At 41.2% G+C, this 17,158-nt stretch overlaps 1 protein-coding gene across 2 annotated transcripts in view; it reads right to left on the reverse strand.

Moving 5' to 3' along the window:
- Positions 1–17,158, reverse strand: part of LOC127004440 (dual specificity tyrosine-phosphorylation-regulated kinase mbk-2-like) — a 95,273-nt gene that overhangs the window by 45,601 nt on the left and 32,514 nt on the right. For both annotated transcript variants that reach the window (XM_050872159.1, XM_050872157.1), the window contains one exon: positions 12,964–13,330. In XM_050872159.1, coding sequence (XP_050728116.1) covers positions 12,964–13,330 — 367 coding nt within the window. The remainder of the gene's footprint in view (positions 1–12,963; positions 13,331–17,158) is intronic.

Genomic DNA, 17,158 nt, shown 5'->3' on the forward strand with positions numbered 1-17,158 from the left:
ACTGTTTTATGGGGTGTCTCCAGTGTTTTTTTTAATATTTTTTCATTCAATTTTATACGTTACATTTTTTATTGGAGTCCCGGGGCCGAGGAATAATTAAAGCCTAAGGTACAGTCCCTTGTAATTTTGTTTTTGTTGAAAGTAGGAACTCTTAACTACACCAATTCACTGTTTTACTTGGTTCTGTCCTTAATCGTTTCTCGCTCGCTTTTACACGCTTCCTGGGGTTAAGGGGCACAGGGAATATCTAATGTCTATAATACAGTACCTTTTGTGTGTGTGTGTGTGTGTGTGTGTGTGTGTGTGTGTGTGTGTGTGTGTGTGTGTGTGCGTGTGTGTTGAGGCAATAGTGTTCCAACTACACCAAGGGACTCTTTCAAAGGGTAGCTGTCTTCCATACCTCTTCGTTCACTTCTACACGCTTCCTTTGCTAAGACCTCGAGGGGCGGAGGCTATATTTAATGCATATAGTACAGTGAGATGCTTCTTTTGTTTTGTTTTAAAGGGGAACTGGTCTAACTACACCATATTATATTTTCAAAAGACCATCATAAACCATACACGTGAATACAACCCTTATACTGCCGTTCCTTTCTCCTTTGTGTAAGGTCAAAAGGGTAGGTAGGTACGCATTTTGAAAGCTACAGGAAAAAAGGGAAAATAGAAGAGAGAAGAAAAAGCTCTTTACGTGATGCTTCAAAAGGAGGATAAAAATGTTTATAAGAGTAGTAAAGAATGGAGGCTTGTGTATGGAGGTACCTCGAGAGATGCATGTTACTGCCACTACTACTACTACTACTACTACTACTACTACTACTACTACTACTACTACTACTACTACTACTACTACTACTACTACTACTACTATTACTGCTACTACTACTACTACTACTACCACTACTACTACTACTACTACTACTACTACAATTACTACAAAAGCAAGTACAACAACAACAACAACAACAACAACAACTACAACTACAACTACTACTACTACTACTACTACCACTACTACTTAACCCACTCTTTCACCTTCCCAACCTGTCTCTACTCTTGATTAAAACGAGAGCGTGTGTTTGTACGTATGTGTGTTTGTCACCTGTCTGTTTAGCTGTCCGTTGCTGTCTGTATCTTTTATCCTCTGTCTGTTTGGATCAATGGTTGTCTGTGAGTCTATGTAAGTACATGTCTGTCATTCTCTCCGTCTGTGTGTGTGTGTGTGTGTGTGTGTGTGTGTGTGTGTGTGTGTGTGTGTGTGTGTGTGTGTGTGTGTGTGTGTGTGTGTGTGTGTGTGTGTGTGTGTGTGTGTGTGTGTGTGTGTGTGTGTGTGTGTGTGTGTGTGTGTGTGTGTGTGTGTGTGTGTGTGTGTGTGTACGTTCATTTCTATCGCTTTGCAACAGTCTGTATGTGTGTGTGTGTGTGTGTGTGTGTGTGTCTGTTTGTCGGTATTTGTCCGTCTGTTTGCTACTGTCTGCATGCGTTTGTTTGTGTCAGTACGCAGAGGCTAGGGAGGAAAACTTGGATTGATGAAAGTTTAATTTGAATGAATATATATGTATGAATGTATGTATGTATGTATGTATGTAGATAGGTAGATATGAACGTATTGTACTTGTATGTGTGAATAAGAATAATCTCTCTCTCTCTCTCTCTCTCTCTCTCTCTCTCTCTCTCTCTCTCTCTCTCTCTCTCTCTCTCTCTCTCTCTCTCTCTCTCTTATCCCCAATCTCTATCTCTGAATGGCTTCCCTCCCAATAGATGTCTCAACCATAACCAGATTCTCGCTGCCAAAGCTTCGTTCATCTATGATTGAGGCTCGAAAGGGGATCTCTCTCTCTCTCTCTCTCTCTCTCTCTCTCTCTCTCTCTCTCTCTCTCTCTCTCTCTCTCTTTTCGTTTTCTTCCATTCTCTCGTGGTTCGACTTTTCATCCATTTATTCATTTCATATTTTCTTTCAATTGCATTCTTTCAATTTTCTCGCTTCTATTTTTATTTTATTTTCTCAGTCTGTTTATTATTTTCCATTTCGTTCGTTTTCTTCTTTTCCTTCGTCCGTCCCATTTTTTTCTTTTAAATATATTCTTTACTTTTCCTTCGTCCGTTTATTCTCTATTTCTTTCATTTATATATTTCGTTTTCTTCTTTTCCTTCGTTCTTTTAATCTTCTTTTCATTATACGTTTCCTTAATTTCTTTCTTTTTCTTCGTTACTTAATAATTTCAATTCTTTCTATTTTGTTATACTATTTTCTCTTTCTTTTCCTAAATCTAAATCTAAATCCTTAATCTTCTTTTCATTACGATTCCTAAATTTCTTTCTTTTTTCTTCGTTTTTCCATTTCAGTTCTTTTTTATTCTGTTCTTTTACTTTTCTCATTCTTTTCCTAAATCTGTCCATCCTTCCTCCATCTAGTTCTTTCCTTTTTTGTTTTGCTTCTTTTTTTTCTTTCTCCTTTTTCCATTCTCCTTCCAGTTCTTTCTTTCTTTCTTTTTCTTCTTTTCCTCAGTGCGTCCATCTTCATCCCGCTTCTGCCTTTTCTTTCTTCCTTTTCTCCTTTTGTTTCCTTCGTGCTGTCATCTCTTTATCCAATTCTTATCCTTTCATTCAATTTCTATTCCGCTCTTCAGTGTTTCTTTTTCCTTCGTCTCTTCTCCCCCGCGCTCCCCCCCTCCGCCTTCCTTTCATCCTCGATCCATTCTTTAGACCGTTCATTCACTCTCCATTCCATTCTCTATTTCTTTCATTTATACGTATTGTACTTGTATGTATGAAGAGTAACAACCTCTCTCTCTCTCTCTCTCTCTCTCTCTCTCTCTCTCTCTCTCTCTCTCTCTCTCTCTCTCTCTCTCTCTCTCTCTCTCTCTCTCTCTCTCTCTCTCTCTCTCTCTCTCTCTCTCTCTCTCTCTCTTCGTTCCTTCATCCAGTTGCCATTCCGTTCTTTTATTTATTTATTTTCTTCCTTTTCTTTCGTTCTTTCAACCACTATTTTCATCACTCCCACTTTTCTCTTTAAACTGTAATAATTCATTCATCTTTATCTGTCTATCCGTCGGCTTTTCTATTAATATATTCCCTTTTTATCTGTCTATCTGTCATTATTTCCGTCACTTTTTGGTCCCCTCATCTTTTTTTTTTCTCCGTGTCACAAAAAAATATCCTTCATCTTCTACTTGTCTTTTTTTTTTCTTTCTACTTTCTTTTGTCTATCTGCTTTTGTATCTCGCTTAGGCCTAATATGAAATGACATGCCTACGCTCTCTCTCTCTCTCTCTCTCTCTCTCTCTCTCTCTCTCTCTCTCTCTCTCTCTCTCTCTCTCTCTTGCAAACAGACAAATGAAACCTGATACCACCCTTTCACCTAAAACACACACACACACACACACACACACACACACACACACACACACACACACACACACACATTCCCTGATTTTTATGAAGGCAAAGAACAATAGAGTTACTGAACAGTGGAAGAGATAGAGGAGGAGGAGGAGGAGGAGGAGGAGGGGGGGGAAGGAGGAAATATGGGAAGTTAGGGATGCCAGAGAGGATGAAGGGATAAAGAAGGGGAGGAGGGAAAGGAAGAATAAAGGGAGAGAGAGAGAGAGAGAGAGAGAGAGACTATAAAGGGGATGAACCATTTCGTAACCTCAAAAGTTCCACGCCTACACACACACACACACACACACACACACACACACACACAAGAAAATCCGTAAGTCCCGCATCCCAATGACTGTCACGCACCTGAGAGAGAGAGAGAGAGAGAGAGAGAGAGACTTGTCTGCCGTCAAGAGATAACATATCCTTCTCTGCCTGTCTCTCCCTCTATCCCTCCCTCCTTCTCTTCCTTTCAACGTCTCTCCTTCCCTTCCTTCTATCATCTTTCGTTCTTTTCCTTCCTTCCTTCTGTCTTTTCTTCCTTCATTCCTTCTTTCGTAATACTGTACATTAGTAGGAAGCGGGATGAAGAGAAAAGGAACGAAAAGGAAGAGAGAGTGAGAGGGTGAAGCAGAAGAAGAAAATGATAAAGGGAGGAGGGAAGGAACCATAGAAGGAGGAAGAGAAGGAAAAAAAAAGAGACGCGGATGAGAAAGGAAATGTCTGGGGTGATAATGAAAGATAAACGGTGAGAGAGAGAGAGAGACACACACTCATGCGTATTTGTGACAATGGGTGTGTGTGTGTGTGTGTGTGTGTGTGTGTGTGTGTGTGTGTGTGTGTGTGTGTGTGTGTGTGTGTGTGTGTGTGTGTGTGTGTGTGTGTGTGTGTGTGTGTGGTTACGTGCTACCTTATCTAAAATATGCACTCATACATATACACCAGAACTTTTCTATATTAATTTAAGCAACACACACACACACACACACACACACACACACACACACACACACACACACACACACACACAATAATAATAATAATAATAATAATAATAATAATAATAATAATAATAATAATAATAATAATGGAAGTAGTAATAATAACCCTGTGTCCCTAAATGCCAGCTTCCCAAATCTTATTCCCTCCTCTCCCTTCCTCCTCTTTCCACCAATGCTTCTTCCCTCTCTCCTCTCCCTTCCTCCCTCTCTTCTCCCCTCTCCCTCCCTCCCTTCCTCCCAGCGCTGTTTGTTCCCCGCTGCCTCACTTTCCTTCCCGCCGCGTGTGTTTGTGTTTGTCTGTTTGTGTGTGTGTTTGTGTGTTAGCTCCCTGTTTTACGTTTCCCATTTCCAGGTGTTTATATTAGTACTTACCTCGTGTTTACCTGAGTCAGTTAAATTACCTTGCTGTTGTTGTTTGTTGCTGGTTTGTTTGTTTACTGATTTTCCTGTTCACTCGTTTTCTTTCCCTTTTTTTTATTTTTTTATTTTATTGTTCTTGTTTACTTATTTTTATTTTGTTTTTATCTATTTTTATTTTATTATTTTCGCGACGCAGGAAGACTAATGAGGGATAAGAAAATCCGATGACAAATGACGTAATAGAAAAAATAAGAGAAAAAAGAGAAAGAAATATAATAAACATAAAACAAAATAGCAGAGTAAGTAGATTTAAAAGAACGAATAAGAAAAAAAAAAGAAAAAAATGAAAATACGAAATATGGAAAAAAAAAGAAGAAAAGTCTAATAGGAAAAAAAAATGGACTCATCTTCTCTCTCCTCTTTCTACTCCTCTGGTTTCTGTATTTTCTGCTATTCGGGTCTTCCTCCTCCTCCACTTCTTCCTCCTTAGCTTCCTTTAAATCCTCCTCCTCCTCCTCCTCTTCCTCTTCCTTCTCTTCGTACTCCTCCTCCATTTTCTGCATTTCTTTTTACTCGTTATATTTCTCCTCCTTCGCTTCCTTCTCCTCTTCCTCTTCCTATTCCCCTTTCTTCTCTTTTTCCTCCTCCAATTTCTGCATTTCCTTTTACTCACTCTATTCCTCTTCCTTCACTTCTTTTTCCTTTGCCTCCTCCTCCTCCTCCTCCTCCTTCTCCTCCTCCTCCCTGCATGTCATTAGCTGCCAGATGATTGATAAGCGCCTCTTTACCATCACCTCCTCCTTGCCACCTCCTTTTCCTCTCCCTCTCATGCATATAATTAGTTAACTGATGGAACTCCTCCTCCTCCACTTCTCCTCCTCCCACTTCTCCTCCTGCTTCTCCTCCTCTTCCCACTTCTTTTTCTTCTTCTCCTTCTTCTTTTTCGCCTTCTCCTCCTTTACCTTCTGAAGTATGTCATTGGTTCATCGATATATGACATTTTCCTCCTCCTCCTATTTTCTTTCCTCCCTCGTCTTCTCTTCCTCCTTCCTGCTTCCTCTTCCTTCTCTTCCCTTTCGTCCACTTTCCCCTCCTCAGTCTTTTTTTTTCTTCCTCTCTCTCTCTCTCTCTCTCTCTTTTCTCCTCCTCTCTCTCTCTCTCTCTCTCTCTCTCTCTCTCTCTCTCTCTCTCTCTCTCTCTCTCAAATGATGCCTACGTCCTCAAAAATACCGATAATAAGTGTGTGTGCGTGTGTGTGTGTGTGTGTGTGTGTGTGTGTGTGTGTGTGTGTGTGTGTGTGTGTGTGTGTGTGTGTGTGTGTGTGTGTGTGTGTGTGTGTGTGTGTGTGTGTGTGTGTGTGTGTGTGTGTGTGTGTGTGTGTGTGTGTGTGTGTGTGTGTGTGTTGCCACTATGTGGGTCAGTGTGTACGCAGCGGGAGGGAGAGAGAGGAAAGAATGAGAGGGAGAGGAATAGGAAGAGATGGATGGAGGAAGGAAGGGAGAGAATGGGGAGGGAGGAGGGAGGGAAGGAGGGTCTCGTATTGATCATTCCTCCTCCTCCTCCTCCTCTTTCAAAATTCCTAGCACCTCCTCCTCCTCCTCCTCCTCTCCCTCTCTTCCTCTTCTTTTCTCTCACTTCCTCCTCCTTTCTTGCTAACACTTCCTTACTAAATGTTTCAATGGATGTTATTTTTCTTTCTTTCTCTTTCTCCTTTCTCTTCTTTATCATTTCTCTTACGACTACTACTACTACTACTACTACTACTACTACTACTACTACTACTACTACTACTGGCACTGTTACTACTTCGGGCTTTACTTACTCCTCTTCCTCGTCCTTCTCTTCATCGCCTTCTCCTCCTCGCGAAGTATGTCATTAGTTCATTGATAGATTACCTTTTCCTCCTCCTCTTTCTTCTCCTTCATACTTTCTTGCTATTTCCTTTCCCTCTTTATCCCTTTCGTCCACTTTCCCCCATCCTCCATTTTCTCTTTTTCCTTCTTCCTTCTCTCCTTTTTCCTCCATCTTCCTTCTTCTCCATCACCTTTTTTCCTTCCTTTTGATTCTCCTCCTCTTCCTCCTCCTGCTGGTACTTCTACTTCTACTGCTACTGCCGCCACCTCTACCACTATCATCATCAGCAGCAGGAGGGGGGGGGGGGGGGGCGGTCGGGCTGGCTGGCAGGTCTAGTTTCTCCTCTCCTAATGAAGCTACCTGATGCTGGCCCTTACCCCCCACCCCCCCTTGCCACCCGCCCCCCTCCCCCCTTCATGCCACCTCTTCCATCTCCTTTCTCCTCCTTTTTCACCCACACGTCTTGATCTCTTTTTTTTTTTCCCCTCCTCTTTTTCTGTCCCTTTTTCCCGGATCCTTTCTCTTTTTTGTTTTGTTTTTCATTCAATTCGTTACGTCTTGGTCTTTTTTTTTCTTTCCGTATTCTTTATCTTCTTTTTTCTTTTTTTTTTCTTTAACCACTTCGTCTGTCTTTTTTTTTCTCTCTTTTTCAGCGTCTTTTCCGTATCCCTTCCTCTTTCCTTCATCAGCCATTCCGTCTTCATGTATTTTTCTCTTCCCCAGACTCTTTAATTCTCCTTTCTTCATCATTTATTCTCTTTCTTTCTTCATCTCTTCCTCAATCTTTTACTCTCTACTCTTCTTTTTCCTTCCCTTTTTTGTTCACTCTTTCTTTCTTCTTATCTCCCTCAGTTTCTTTCCCTTTTCTCTCTACTTTCAAATTTGATAAAGGCAGGAAAGAATTGGTTTACTAAATAGTGGTGGATGAGTGGATCAAGCCTGGTAGTCATGTGGTGAGTGCCAATACTAACAGAGTGGTGGATGAGTGGAACAGGCCTGGCAGTCATGTGGTGAGTGCCAATACTAACAGAGTGGTGGATGAGTGGAACAGGCCTGGCAGTCATGTGGTGAGTGCCAATACTAACAGAGTGGTGGATGAGTGGAACAGGCCTGGCAGTCATCTGGTGAGTGCCAATACTAACAGAGTGGTGGATGAGTGGAACAGGCCTGGCAGTCTTGTGGTGAGTGCCAATACTAACAGAGTGGTGGATGAGTGGAACAGGCCTGGCAGTCATCTGGTGAGTGCCAATACTAACAGAGTGGTGGATGTGTGGAACAGGTCTGGCAGTCATGTGGTGAGTGCCAATACTAACAGAGTGGTGGATGAGTGGGACAGGTCTGGTAGTCTTGTGGTGAGTGCCAATACTAACAGAGTGGTGGATGAGTGGAACAGGCCTGGTAGTCATGTGGTGAGTGCCAATGCTAACAGAGTGGTGGATGTGTGGAACAGGCCTGGCAGTCATGTGGTGAGTGCCAATACTAACAGAGTGATGGATGAGTGGAACAGGTCTGGCAGTCATCTGGTGAGTGCCAATACTAACAGAGTGATGGATGAGTGGAACAGGTCTGGCAGTCTTGTGGTGAGTGCCAGTACGATAAAACACTCAGCAAAAGGTTAGGCCTAAATTAATTATGGAGAGGGAGATCTAGGTGGTGTTGGGTTTAGCGGAAATGTCATGTGAAAGCCTTTAGCAAACTCATTACGTTCTTATGTACTTTATTTTCTTCTTCACTTACATCCTTTATTTATTTCTTCTCTCTCTTTCTCTTTTTTTCCTTCCTTTTTTCCCACATTATCTCCTCTTTTCTTTCATCTTTCCAGTTTCTCTCCTTCGTTTCCATCCTATACTTTCTTCTCTTCTCTCTCTCTCTTTTCCCAACATTCCCTCTCCTCTTTTTCTTTCTTCTTTTACTTTCCCTTATTCCTCATCTTCTTTCCTTTTTCTTTCCCTCTCCACAATCTCTCCTTTTTCTCCACATTTTCCTCCCCTCCTCTTTTTTTCTATTCCTCCCCTCTCTCTAGTTTCTTTCCTCCCTTTCTTTTTTATCATCTTCCTTGACCTTTTTCTTTCCTCTTTTACTTTCCCTTTCTCCTCACCTCCTTTCCTTTTTCTTCCCCTCTCCATAATCTCTCCTTTTTCTCCACATTTTCCTCCCCTCCTCTTATTTTTCTATTCCTCCCCTCTCTCTAGTTTCTTTTCTTCCTTTCTTTTTTATTATCTTCCTTCATCTTTACCTCCTCTCTCTACTCTCCGTATTTTTCTCTTCTCTTTTTTGGCTTCCCCTCTGCACCCTTTCCACCTTTCTTTATTTTTCCCGTTTTTTTCTATTTTTCTCTTGTTTTCTTTTCTTATTTTTTATCCATCTTTTTTTCTTCTCAGTTTAACATTCATAGTCGCTTTTTCCCTCTACTCTTTCCCTTTCCTTTCTGCATAAAATCTATCTCTTTTTTGTTCTCTATTCTCTCTTTCTTCTTTGCATTTATCATCTTCAGTTCCTCTCTCTCTCTTTCTCTTCTCTCTCTTTATTTTTTCCTTCCTCGTCCATTACTCTAATCATTCCGTCGTAACTCCTTTGTTCTCTCTCTTCTTCCCTCTCCATTTAATTAATTTTATCATAATTCCTATACGTTTTCCTTCTTTTACTCCTTAATCCTCTTTCTTTCATTCCTCCTTTTCTCTGTTTATCTTTCTCTTCCTTCTGCCTCCACTTCACTCCTCCTTCTCTTCAACTCTTCCGTCATCTCTTCCTTTTCTTTCCTCCTCAAATTTGCCTCCTTTCTCCCTTTTTTTATAACCTCCAAACTTTAGCTTTTTTTCCCTCACTACTTTGCTTGTCTTCCTCCACTTGCCTCTTTTCTTCCGCCACTTCCCTCCACTCTTCCTCAACTTCCTTCCCTCTTCAGTCCATCACCTCTCTCTCTCTCTCTCTCTCTCTCTCTCTCTCTCTCTCTCTCTCTCTCTCTCTCTCTCTCTCTCTCTCTCTCTCTCTCTCTCTCTCTTGTTATGAACTCTTGATTATATAATTTAGATTTATTTTTTTCTTCATTTTCTTCCATTTTCTTCCCTTACATTCATTCTTCATCTCTATGCAAAGGAGTTGAATTAAGTTTCCTCCTCCTCCTCCTCCTCCTCCTCCTCTTCCTCTTTTCTTGTAGATATCGGGTTTTTAGTTTTTTTGCTTCTTTTTTCTTTTCGATTCATGTCCAATTAATTTTGTTTACTAATTATAAAAGTCAGTTATTGTTTTTCCCTCTAACAGTTTCATCATCATCATCATCATCATCATCTACTTCTTATCTTCTTCCTCACCATTTTTTCTTCTTTTCTGCTTTTTATCATAATCATAATTCATAGCATCCTTATTATTATTATTATTATTATTATTATTTCCTTTCTTTTCATCATCATCATTATTCATAGTATTATCATTATTATTATTTTTCTTCTTTTTATCGTCATCATTATTCATGGTATCCTCACTATTATTATCATCCTTCTTTCGTTTTATCCTTCTCATTATTCATCGTACCAGTATCATTAAGTCAGCTTATTTTCCTTCGTGGTAAATCTTCTCACTCATTATTTTCTTCCCCGAAAAGTACCTTGCCAAGTAAAGCGGCAGAATAAAGGTAAAAAACAAACATGAAGAAAAGTCATCAAAAAGGAGAGAGAAAAGAACGAAAGTAAAGGAGCCAGAAAAAAAATAAACTAAAACAAGGCAGACAATTATAAAAGGAAGCGAAAGTATTTAGAAAGAGGTTTAAGAAGAGCGTTAAAAGTGTCTAGCCAAGAATAAAAAAGAGGAAAGGAGTGAAACAAAAGGAAAGAATAAAGAAGAGTAAAGGAGAGTAAGAGTGGAAGACAAAACCACAACAACAACAAAAAAGGGGAAAGGAGTGAAACAAAAGTAAAGAAAAAAGAGGAGTAAATGAAAGTAAGAGTGGAAGACAAAACCACAACAACAACAACAGTAAGAAAAGTGCAAAACAGAAAACGAGATAAAACGAAGTAAAAGACAAGTACAGTAAAACGAATAAAATGGAAACAAAGGGAGTAAAGATAAAAGATAATTAGACAAAAATGTAACGATTCTTCTTCACAATTATTATCCTCCTTCTTTTTCTTCTCGTTATTTTTATTGAATTTTATCATTTCTTGTCATTGCCTGCGACTGTGTGTGTGTGTGTGTGTGTGTCGGCAGACGGTTAATTAAAAATGTTTTCTCATTAAACTTCTTCTTCTTCTTCTTCTTCTTCTGTTTCTTCTTCTTCTTCTTCTTTACGGTTATCCACTGAATCTGCTCTTCGTTATCTCGGCGTTCTTCTATTCACTAATTTCAACTTCTTTGTTTCATTGCTAATTGTTTTCATGGTTTGTTTTCCCTTTTCTTGGTTGTCATTCAGTGGGTTCTTCATTTGTGTTTTCTTTTTCATCATCTTTTTGTTTTGCTTTTTAATCATCTTTTTGTTTTGCTTTTTTATCATCTTTTGTTTTGCTTTTTTTATCATCGTTTTTGTTCTTCTTTTCGTTTTTCTCACGCTCATCTTTTCCTTCTCTCGTCTGCATCGCGTTTATTCCTTATATTATCGGTCGTTTTCTTATTTATTTTCTGCTCTCGGTTCACTTTTTTATCATTTTTTTCAGTTTTTATCGTTTTTCTTACGTTTACCCTTTCCTTCTTTTGTTTGCATCATATCAATTCGTTATGTTTTCGGATTTTTTTTTTAATTTTCTGTTCTCATGTATACCTTTTTTTTTTACATTGTGGTCATTCAGTAACTTTTTTCCTTCGTTCAGTTTCCTTCATAATCTTCTCATCTTTAAATTCACCATGCGTTCATTTGTTACCGCTGCGTCTGCTTTCGTTATTTCCTCACAGATTAAAGTTACCATTTTCGTCGCATTATCCTTTCATCTTCTCCTTTTACACTTTCTTTTATCGTTTCCACTACGTACATCTTTTCGCTGTTTCGTTTCTTCTTTGTTTCGTTCAAGACCAAATAGTCCCTCGGCCTTTGTTTCGTTTTAAATGCGTATATCTTTTCGTTGTTTCATATATCTTTTTTTTCCTTTATTTTCGTTTCCATTGAGTATATATTTTCACTGTTTCGTTTTATTTATTCTGTCGTTCTTTTATCGTTAACTTTTTGGTCCTTTATATAACAGATCGGGTACTAAAACAACACTAAACACGTACAACAGAAAACAAATACCTACATTATCATTTATATATTTCTTCATCAGTATTTTCTTTATTGTTCTGCGTTCTCCTCATTTCTTCACAATTACTACTTCCTTTCCGTTATCTCTTTCACTCACAACCAAATCACTGCCTGCTATTGTTTTTTTTTTCTCAGTTCATTGAATCTTCTTTTTGGAATATGATTTGTCGCTTGTAGTAAACACAATAAAAATGTTCACTCAAATCTTTTATCTCACTGGAATATTTTGGTTGTGGTTGATTTGCACAGCTTACAATATTGAATTACACTGCCTCTTGCTTTTTACGTTATGTGCATCTCTCTCTCTCTCTCTCTCTCTCTCTCTCTCTCTCTCTCTCTCTCTCTCTCTCTCTCTCTCTCTCTCTCTCTCTCTCTCTCTCTCTCTCTCCCCCATTAATGCTGCCTCTTTAGGGACATTTTTTATTCAGACAAAAATCTCCTGGCCCGCCTCATTATCTTGATCATTTTTGGCCGTGAACGAAAAGCTTCAGACGCGAACATTATTATTTTCATATTAAAGTGACGCCAGAAAAAAATACTACTACTACTACTACTACTACTACTACTACTACTAACATTCCCTAAACCACTTCCTGATTGGATTTTGATAAAGAAACACGAAGAATGGGAAATACAATATCGAGAAACGGACTTAAGACAAGATCACAAGGAAGAAGAAGAAGGGAGAGGCGAAGAGGAAGGTATTGCAAGGAATGGAGATATGGGAGGAAGACTGGAGGGAGGGAGAGAGGGAGGAAGAGAGGGAGGGAGGAAGGGAAGAGGAAGATAAGGTGTAAGGCTTCGTTCTTCCTTTGTCCTGAATGATAGTAGTCGAGAGAGAGAGAGAGAGAGAGAGAGAGAGAGAGAGAGAGAGAGAGAGAGATAGTGTGTGTGTGTGTGTGTGTGTGTGTGTGTGTGTGTGTGTGTGTGTTAATATAGGCAAAATACAATATTCAGTAATTCTATCATGGAAATACTCTCTAAATCTCCTTACATATTACTTTTTTCTCATTTCACTGACAAAAAAACAAAAAAAAAACAATGCCCTACCACCACCACCACTACTACTACTACTACTACTACTACTACTACTACTACTATTACTACTACTACTACTACTACAACCAATGCATCATAGCTTACCCTGAGGCGAGAGTGGGAGGGAGTGGGAGGAGGTGGCCGGCCGGGAGGAGGTGGAGGTAGTGGAGGTGGCGGCGGCGGCGTTGGCGGAGGAGGAGACTTTGCAGGAGTTCAATCTGGGCTGCCGCGGCGAGTCCGGTCCGATCTCACCTTTGTTGTTGTTTAGTACAGGTAAGGATCCAGCCCCACCTTGCCCCACCTGCGCCCCTCCTCCTGTTCCTCCTCCTCCCCCTATTCCTCCGTCCCTGGTCCTCCCTCCTCCTCCTCCTCCTCCTCCTCCTCCGGTGTCTCCCTCGATCCGGCTCGTGGCGTCATGAGGAAGGTTGACTCTCGAGGATGAGTTGCTCTTGTTGGTGAGGACTGGCAGCTTCTGTGAGGGGGAGAGAGGGGGGGGTTAGTATATGAGAGAGAGAGAGAGAGAGAGAGAGAGAGAGAGAGAGAGAGAGAGAGAGAGAGAGAGAGCAGGCTTTAAACAATATTTCCCCCTGCCCTCGCCAGCTGCGCTCTTATACATGAGAAGGAAAAAAAGAGAAAGAGAGAGAGAAGTAGGGAAAGCGAAAAGAAAATACGAAAGATGGAAAGAAATGATAAAGAAAGAAATAAGGAAAAAAACTGGAAATCGATCTTGGTGTGAAATGTCATATGCTTCTTTTTCACACACACACACACACACACACACACACACACACACACACACACATATAAGATAAAAAAAAGTAGAAAAATTGTAGTACATGTATAGGGCAAGAATTTTAAAGCCCTAAGCCCGTGCAAAATAAACAAAAAAAAGATAAATAAATAAAAAAGCTACAAGGGGGAAAAAGAAAACGATGACAACGACCACGAGGACAATGGGAGACTGAAATAAAACACCACAAAAAACATACACAACGAAAAAACACACACACAAAAAAAAACATGACCGTCTGGAACGATACAAAAAAGAACACAATAAATATAAACCTCAGTGGACTAGGAATATTAAGGTCAACATCACATTCAAGTATTCCTTTTCTCTTGCCCGAGGTCGTAATTTATGCAACTGAAGGAAGACCAACAATAAGAGTCCTCCATAGCTATAGACAGAAAAACAACAAAAGAAGGTTCAGTGTCGCCCTTCACACATAGATGGCGCTCTATACTCTGTCGTAAGTCCACCCCAACAACAACAACAACAATAATAATGGCAAAGTTGTAAGAAGCAAAAACACACAAAATAACGAGGAAAAGTCAAGTATATACGCGAGATTAAGACAGGGAAAAAATCTATATATGGAAGAAAATGATGTAGAAAATAAAAATAAAAGTTGTAGTGGTGATGATAGTGGTATTAGTGATGGTGAGGTGGCGTTTGTGGTGGTGGAACAGTGGTGATGGTGGTGGTGGTAGTAGTGGTTGTGGGGTAGTGGTGACTTAGCGGTGGGTGATAGTGATGGTGGTGGTGATGGTGAGGTGATACTGTAGTGGTGATGATGGTGCTGATGGTTGTGATGATGGCAATGGTGGTGGTGATAGAGGTGGTGGAGGTGATGGCAGTGGTGGTGGTGGTGGTGGTAGAGGGGGTGGAGGTGATGGTAAAGGAGGTAGGAGCAGAGAGTAGCGGGCTTTTTTTTATTATTGTTTTCTTTTTTTGTGTGCCCTTGAGCTGCCTCCTTTGCTGTAAAAAACAAAAAAAAAAACAAAAGGTAGTGGTGGTGGTGACAGTGGTGATGATGTAGTGGTGGTGGTGACAGTGGTGATGATGTAGTGGTGATGTGATGTAAGTGATGACAGTGATGGTGGTGGTGATCGTAGTCGTCTTTGTCTTCATCTCGTCACTGGGGTTCATCGATGCCACGAGACTCGAATCAAAGAAGTGAAGCTTCGAAGAGGCGACTCCGATACTTCGAGCCGCCGCGTTCGACGGTCCGATATTGACAAGGATGAGAGGGAGGGAAGGGAGGGAGAGGGTAAGGGAGTAGAAAGCTTGTTGGACAGGATGAGAGGTGAGTGGAGAGGGGAGGAGGAAGGGATGTGAGAGGAGAGGAAAGTAAGGGGAGAAGGGGAGGAGAGATAAGAGAAGAGTAGGGGAAGGGGAGAGGAAGGGAAGGGATTGGAAGTCATTGTTAGAGAGGATAGGGTATGGGAGGTAGGTGAGAGGGGAGGAGTAGGAGAGTGAAGAGGTAGGGTGAGAGAGGGGGGTATAGGGGTGAGGGACAGGAGGAAGGAGGAGGAGGAGGGGGAGGATGGAGGAAGAGGTGAAGGGTGACAGGAAAATTATGTAAGAGAATGGATTTTGTGTTTATAATATGGAGGAATAGAGAACAGTAGTAGTAGTAGTAGTAGTAACAGCAGTAGTAGTGAAGATTAAACGACAACAACAATAATAATAATAAATAATAACAATAACAATAATAATAAAAAAAAACTGGTATCTCATTTCAAATTCAGCATTGGGTCTCCTTTCTTCTGTTGACATTCTCTCTCTCTCTCTCTCTCTCTCTCTCTCTCTCTCTCTCTCTCTCTCTCTCTCTCTCTCTCTCTCTCTCTCTCTCTCTCTCAAGCGGAAAACCATGAGACAATTTTCTTCTTTATTTGCGTGGCAGTCTTCTGGAGAAGGAGGGAGGGAGGGAGGGAAGAGGAGGAGAGGAAGAAGGTGGAATGGGAGGGAGGAAGGGAGGTGCAGAGGAAGATGAGAATAAGAGGAAGGGAAAGAGAAAGGAAAACATAGGACGAGGAGGAGGAAGAGAGGGAGGGAGGAAGAGAGGAAACTCGTGAGAGAGAAAGATTATAGATGAGAAGATTTTTGAGGAGGAGGAGGAGGAGGAGGAGGAAGAAGAAAAAGAAGATAAGGAAGAGGAAGAGGAAGAAGGAAGAAGAGGAACCAGATGACAACATACGAATATATCTGATGGAGGGAAAGATGGAGGGAATGCTAATGTGTGTGTGTGTGTGTGTGTGTGTGTGTGTGTGTGTGTGTGTGTGTGTGTGTGTGTGTGTGTGTGTGTGTGTGTGTGTGTGTGTGTGTGTGTGTTTACCTCGTCGAAAATAGGAGTAGAAAAATAAAAGTCATATTGAGAAAAAAAAAAAGAAAAAAAAAGACTCCCAAATTGCTTTCGTTCTTGCATTTCGTTCAGACGTTAAATATTTTGTTGTCTATTATTCTTGCATATCTCTCTCTCTCTCTCTCTCTCTCTCTCTCTCTCTCTCTCTCTCTCTCTCTCTCTCTCTCTCTCTCTCTCTCTCTCTCTCTCTCTCTCTCTCTCTCTCTCTCTCTCTCTCTCTCTCTCACCAAAACCATATCTTAACCTAAAAACAACCATAAAATATTCCCACATCAATCACCACCACCACCACTATCACCACCACCAACACCACTACTACCAAAATCCATACAACCTCCATTCTTATTCTATTCCTAAACGTCACCTTTACCTGCCGATCCCTTTCCCTATACTTTCCTTTTCCAGTATAATACAAAAAGGAAAAAGGGGGAAAGCTGGAACGGTGTGTAGCTTCGACCTCTTTCATCATCGAGTCAAATCTGTTCGAATATCCGATTCCTCCTTGATTTCTGGTTCTCGAGTCAGGAGTGTGAAGAAAACAGAGACTGGTGGAGGTGAGGAGAGGTGTGGAGGTGTGGAGAGTGTAGCTGACGGGGTGGAGGTGAAGGTATAACGTAGACTGGGCTGTGGAGGTGTAAATGGGATGGAGGTATATAGCGTAGACGGTGTACTGGATGGGGTAAGAGGTATGGTGTAAGGGCGTGACAGAGTGTAGTGCAGTGTAGTTATAACCCTCTTGTTGGGGTATCGGTGGGAGGAGAGAGGCGGGATGGGAAAAGGGGTGAGGTCATGAGGTGATGGGAGGATGGGGTGGGGTGGAACGGGGAACAGAAAGAGGCAACGGCAAGGGGGTGAGACAAAAGAGGGAGACAGAGGTTAGGGTGGGATGGTGAGATGGAGTGATGGAATGAAGGGGAAAGGGGCGAGGTGATGGAGGGACAGGGCGGAGGGCAAAGGAGAAGGTGAGAAGAGGAGGAAGCGGATGGGCAGGAAAGGGAGATGGAGGCTTGAGTGGTGAGGTGGGGAGGGCTGATGGTGAGGTGGGGAGGAGAGACGGGGTGGGGAGGTGGAGGGGTTGCTGTAATATCTTCCATCAGCGGCGTGGGTCATCTCGTTAGCATGAAATTCGTACACGTGCCTCGGGGAAGGAAAAA

Source organism: Eriocheir sinensis, chromosome 28 (assembly GCF_024679095.1).
Source record: "Eriocheir sinensis breed Jianghai 21 chromosome 28, ASM2467909v1, whole genome shotgun sequence".
Taxonomy (NCBI): Eukaryota; Metazoa; Arthropoda; class Malacostraca; order Decapoda; family Varunidae; genus Eriocheir; species Eriocheir sinensis.